General features: G+C 35.0%; 1 protein-coding gene across 1 annotated transcript; it reads right to left on the bottom strand.

Annotated features, from left to right (window-relative positions):
* Positions 1–279: 279 nt before the first annotated feature.
* On the bottom strand, positions 280–753 carry LOC137723272 (uncharacterized). The gene has a single exon (XM_068462429.1). It carries the CDS (start codon positions 751–753, stop codon positions 280–282), a length of 474 nt encoding a protein of 157 aa, XP_068318530.1.
* Positions 754–6456: the final 5703 nt, after the last annotated feature.

Genomic DNA, 6456 nt, shown 5'->3' with positions numbered 1-6456 from the left:
GCAAAATCATCAATTATATCATCATACTCTAAGTCTTCAATCTCATCATTTTCAATGCATAAGATTGCTAATCCATTTAGCCTATCTTGAGTCATAGTGGTCTGCAAGTAAGATTTTAATAATTTCAATTTTGAAAAACTTCTTTCTGCAGATGCCACGGTCATAGGTACAGTCAACAGTACACGATAAGCAATCAAGACATTCGGACACATGTGAGTTTCTTTTACAAAGTTTCCTATTTCCATGGATGTCCAAGGGTTATTAGAGAGAAATGCTTCTTCAGGTAACATCATTTTGCAACACCTGTAATTCAGAACATAAGTCGGCTCCATCTACATCCATGGTATTTCCATGTTTCAAATGTGCTTCATGATTCATACAATTTTCTTTTAGTTGTTGATCATCCAATGAAATTAACTTTGGTGCATCAAACAAGAAGCCAAAAATAGATTCAAAAGCCTTTAACTGTTCAAACTTGTGTTTCAGTTGTGAAAGAGCAATATCCACTATAACAAGAAAATAATTCGTTCTAAATGATTCTTCAGCAAACTGTTGTTCCCTCTCATTACCATCAACTTCATCATGATGTCTTTTTCTAGGTCTATGACGTTTAGTTTGAAAAACAGGGTCAATTTCCGAATCAAGTGCAATTTCTTTAGCATCACACATGCCAGAAGCAAAACCAGTTTCTCTGTAGTTTTCAAGAAAGGTAACAAGTGCTTCCAATGCCTTTACAGCAACATCAAGATGCATGTCTTTAGATTGTAATTTTTTGCTCACCATGTTAATCTTCAACAAAATGTCATACCAAATAACCAAACTTAATACAAAATCAAAACTGCAAAGTTCTCCTGATGCTAAACATTTTGCATCCCTACTCAATTAGGGATTCTCAGTAATTTTGCACCAATGCAAACAAAGCATTTCTAACTTGGGCTACTTGGGATTTAATTGCTTTAACACTTTCAATGTGACTTTCTCATCGAGTAGTTGACAATGACTTCAAAGTTAAACCATCAATATGTTCAAGCAAAATATTCTAACGCTTTGTAGAGTTGGAAAACACCATATATATGCATTGACATGCTCCAAAAAAAGATTTTGCTTTAAGATATGAACTTGCCATATCACCAACTATTAAATTAAGACAATGAGAACCACATGGCATGTAAAAGGCTCTGGGATTTATGTCTATCAATCTTTTATGGACACCTTGGTGTTTCCCTCTCATGTTAGATCCATTATCATAATCTTGTTCTCTCACATTATCAATACCAAGATTAAGAGACTTTAGGACATCTTGCAACTCATTAAAAGTTCTTGTCCTGATGTATCTTCCACATTTCAAAACTCCATGAAATATTCCATTATATTTATTGACCTACTTGACAAGTCAACACATCTCAAAATTAAAGTCATTTGTTCCGCATGACTTGCATCAGGAGTACAATCAAGAATGACAAAAAAAAATTTGGCTTCTTTTACTTTTTTAATGATTGCGGTTTTGACTTTTGAAGCTAAAGTAGCTATTAACTCATTTTGGATTTTATGGCTCAAATAGTGGTGATGAATCTCTTTATTCTCAATGAGTCGAAAATGTTTTTGCATTATTGGATCAAACTCCGCAATCATTTCAAGTAAACCTAAGAAGTTGCCATTAGAGTCTTCATAAGGTCTTTCATTTGTTCCACGAAATGCTAAATTACGTATGGCAAGACATTTCACAACAGCAATAATTCTAAGCATCACTTGTTTCCAATGATTTGTCTCTTTCTTGATTCGCATTTGAAATTCTTTATCAATTGTCTGATTTGTTGTCAATCTACTTTTCAACTCAACCCAAGTTCTCGAATTAGTGAGATGCTCTTTACTCTTTTCATGTTGGTCAAGCTTCACACCAAGATGTCTCCAATCACTAATTCCATCTTTTGCTAACTCACTTTTTGAGGCAATTGTTTTAAACAATTTACAACAAAAACAAAAGACTTTATCCAACTCTTTTGAGTACACGAGCCATTTCCTATCATAAATTTCACCCGTTGGTAATTTTTGATCATTGTAGTGTGAGGAAAATTTTCTAGAGAGTTTGTCTTTAGGATAAGTAAGATTAGTTTCTCGAATTGGCCCGTTTTGTACAAGTAAGTCTCTCGATTCTGCATTAAGACCATCTCAAACTCTTGGATCATAAATGTTTAAATGGAAAATAGGTTCTGGAGATTCAATATTTTCCTCTACACCAATATGATCATTATCAACATTTAAATCCACATCACCACCATTTTCATGGTATTGAGACTCATCACCAACATTTTCTTCTAAATCACTACCATTTTCATGCTCATGAGACTCCCCAACAACATTTTGTGGTTCTTCATCAACATCATTTTCTCTCAAATTTTCAACTAACTCATTCTTTGTAGAGAAAAATTTATTAAGAGATCCTCTTAAACTTTCGGCAATTTCGTTATCCTTTGCCTTTTTGTTCCTTTTCATATTACCAGAGAGTTGTTTCCTAAAAGACATGACTTGGATAATTTGTTTGCAAAAATTACCTACACATAATATAACAAAAATTTCCTATCAAAATTATCATTCCAACACATTATATATTAATATATTATAAAAAAAACTAACACATAGTCGAACATATTATAAAAATTGAACCTAAAAATTGGGTTTGAAATGAAATCAAATAATTCAATTAGTCAAGAATTCAATTCATCAACAACAACAATTCTATACATCAATTATCAATTTATTATATAATTCTATGTTGCATTGCAAAATTTTATATTAAATTATAAATTGATAATTCAAATTTTAAAAATTAGTTTACCTCAAAACTCAAAAGGGTTGGTGGTGAGTGAATGCACTTGCAACCAATGCCAATGGTGAATGACTTGGCGCTGAGCTGAGGAGTGTGGAGGATTGCCCTGTGGCCTTGCCTGTCTAGCTGCGTGCAGCAGCTTACACTTGCAGTTGAGAGAGTTGACTTGAGTTGCCAACTCAAGAGGAAACACCAAAACAATAAAGCTTGCAACAACCGATGAATTGATAAAAAGAAAAGGGAAAGTCAGGGGACGACAGAAGGGAAGTGGGGGAAGTAGGGAACAAAGGAGGGGTGGGGAATCGGGAAAGGTTGAAAGTATTAGGGTTAATTGGGACTGAGTGGTCCTTGTTATGTTATGTTTTGTTTTTGTTTTTTCTTTATAATCTGCGGCTGGGCCCTTTTGTTGCCTTTTGGGCTCGCCCTCCAGCCCCTATTTGAGTTGTAAACATTTTTTTTTATTTTTTATACTTAGTTATTTGGGTTTTTTTTTTTTTTTTTTTTTTTTTTTTTTTTTTTTTTTTAAAATTTTGGTGCCCTGGACAACTGCCCCTGTGGCACTGGGCCTGGGCCGGGCCTAATGACTAAGAAAAAATGTTTACATTAGATTCCATTTATCGTTTGCATTCCCATTAGGATTTTTCCTTCGTACTCGTAAATTTCAAATCAAGGATTCACCATCCCCACTCCCAAAGGGTAACGGCTTCCCTGCCCCGTCCCAATTTAATCTGCGGTGATAGGTACATACTATGTCTGCTTCATAGGAAGGATGGATGGTCTCAAACTATTTGTGTAGGGACATTGAGGCAAGTATGTAGGTGCTAATTATAGAGAATGAGTTCGTTGAACACAATCAAATGAGAGTAATTGCATGAAATTCTACATACATGTCAAGCAAGCAACTCTACAAGTTTGAATTATGCAAGTAATCATTTGACCTGAGATATCATAGTTGTCTTAGGGATACATTGCTGATCAATTGACAAAGAGACATGACCACATCCCATCTTTGATACGTTCTACATATTATTGGAGTCACTAACTTATTCTCGAAGACATTTGAATGTTCAACATGGAATCCCTAACCCTCAGTAAGAGAGGCAGAATTCTACAAAATATGATTCAAAAATTTTCGACTAAAGTATCAAGTGTATTAAAGGAAGGCATTCCTACACGTCTCAATTGAATCATATAAGTCAGGATGATCATACTAACGAATTGACATAAAGTATTCATTCTCTAGTAATGTGATTGGAAGTATTGACTTAGAGAATGATTGAGTTACATTGTAATTCCAACTGAATAGGTTCTCCAAAAAATACTACATTAGCATGGGTAGCCCATGACACGTGATTAAATGTCACTCATAGCTTATGGGAGCCCCTTGATCATTAATCTTGCAATCATCAATGTAAAGGAGAATAAAGTAGACTTCAATTCACTATGTGATTATACAAAGTAGTAACTATGTCACTGCCCCGCTAATTAGAACTTAAATCGACCATACACTAATACGCTTTGTGTAATGAGATAATTAAAGAATGATGAAATTAATTAAGTCATATGACTAATAAGAAAGTCCAAATTAATCATACAAGCGATAAAACTTCACTTTTGGGCTTAAAAGTAGTTTGGGTTCTATCAGGCCCATTGGGCCTAAACCAATTGGCCTTTTAATATAGGCATAAGATGACTTAAAGTGAGAAAGGCCCAAAGCAAAGCCCAATCCGTGTATAGCCGATTCTAGTGTGCTAGAGTGCGAGGGAGAAAATCACAAATGTTTGACCTCTCTTTCGCTATAAAAAGGGAATACTAAGGGATTTTTGAGTGAGGGTTTTTTGTGTGCATTTCATACAGCAAAGAAGATAATCCACCTCCCTCCCTACACACAAGGTCGGCCACCTTACATAGAAGATATTAGTCTCTTATTTTCTCGTTTGTTATTTCTAGCATATATCTCACTACACTAGTTGGTGTGGATGTTTAGAGGCTATCTACTTTGGTAGCTTAAGGGGATCCAAGAAGATTCAAGGTGGAGGAAGTTAGGAGGAATGAGTTCAAGGAGCAAAGAAGTTGGTGAAACTCTTGGATTGGATTGAAGTCTAGATCCAAATCGTTCTCTTTGTTCCACAATACAATTATTTATCGCACCAAAACTAAATATATGCTTCTTGAAGGGGTTTTGCACGAATATAGCTTTGATTTATTTTTCTATTTATGATTATTTTGATTGTACATGAATGCTAGTCACTAGAAATCTCATGTAGAATCTCCATATTTCTTTTCAAGTGATATCAAGAGTCAAAGGTTTATGTTTTAATGTGTCCTTTTTGATTTTGTACATGTTGAGTCTCATATCGGCTATACAAAAAGAGAATAATAGTTTAAATATCCTAATCCCACTCTAACTAATACCGAGATCTTTTGTGATAAAACCCCACACCTGATGGATTGTGCAAGTGGTAATTACTAAGTTGGAGACAATATCAGTGTTGTTGGAAATCAAAAATATTTTAGCCTCACCTCATTAGGCGACAAAAATATTTTAGCCTCGCCTCATTAGGCGACAAAAATATCTTAACCAAATTCAATGATTCAAAAACTAACTTGAAGCTAGAAATGTAATGAACAAGGCTATACTAGTTTTGAGGGCCAAACGTCACCGAGATGACCGGAAAAATCCTCTGAAATGAGCTAAATGGTCACTGTTCCAAGCTTCCAAATTTCTGGGAAAATCCTTCCCCGAGCTACGAATGTAACAAATTTGAAAGATGTTTACGAAAGACTCATAACCAAATTGAAACTAAACGGCACAAATCAAAAGAACGTCATACATTAAAGGGTCAATAAATGAGAATGAGTTCCTTCTCAATTTACTATCTAGTCGATTCATGAAACTTCATACTTAGATCATAACCATTCATATTATAAATTACTAGCAAAGACTATCTTTGCAAAAATCAATTAAATATGAGATTGTTTGGTCATCGAATAGTATAAAAATAGATGGATTGATTTTAGCAAATGTATTACCAACCGTTTATCTATTTGGTACAATTGATTGACCAAACAATCTTAATTTTAATTGAATTTATAAAGATATAATCTTTACAGAGTGATATATAATATGAACTACTACAATCATAAACAAAATGTTCTAAAAATCGACCATTAAATGAGTTAGAACTTAATGGAGGAACTACTCCTCCATCTGAAGCAGCCAAGCCCTTCTACAAACCATACACAACGGTTTCGGAGATTCTGGAAAGAAGACGTGGCGCCCAAGCACAGCAATGAGCAAAACCAGTTTCCATTACTCCTATCTCGCCACGTGTCCTCCCACTACCTCCCCGCCCTCTACGCTTTCCCTCTCATCCCCTCAGCTATGCAAGCCTGAACTTTTGGCCTCTTAAGGCCTCAGCTCTTCTTCGTCAATTCAACAAGGTCTTGTACTCTCTCTCTCTCTCTCTCTCTCTCTCTCTCTCTCTCTCTCTCTAAAGCTTTTCCTCTGATATTTTGACGCATGAAACCTGCGGTTTTGCGTTCTGGGTAGTTTTTGAATTTGAAAAATGGATGTGATATGAAGGTTTCGTGAGGAAATTTTGTTATGATTTTGTGGGATTGTGAAA

The sequence above is a fragment of the Pyrus communis genome, chromosome 17 (genome assembly GCF_963583255.1).
Source record: "Pyrus communis chromosome 17, drPyrComm1.1, whole genome shotgun sequence".
Taxonomy (NCBI): Eukaryota; Viridiplantae; Streptophyta; class Magnoliopsida; order Rosales; family Rosaceae; genus Pyrus; species Pyrus communis.
This window is presented reverse-complemented; position numbering and strand designations above follow the sequence as displayed.

Bases quoted from the DNA above. Each gene is read 5' to 3' on its own strand.
- LOC137723272 (XM_068462429.1), bottom strand. From the start codon at position 753: ATGCATCTTGATGTTGCTGTAAAGGCATTGGAAGCACTTGTTACCTTT.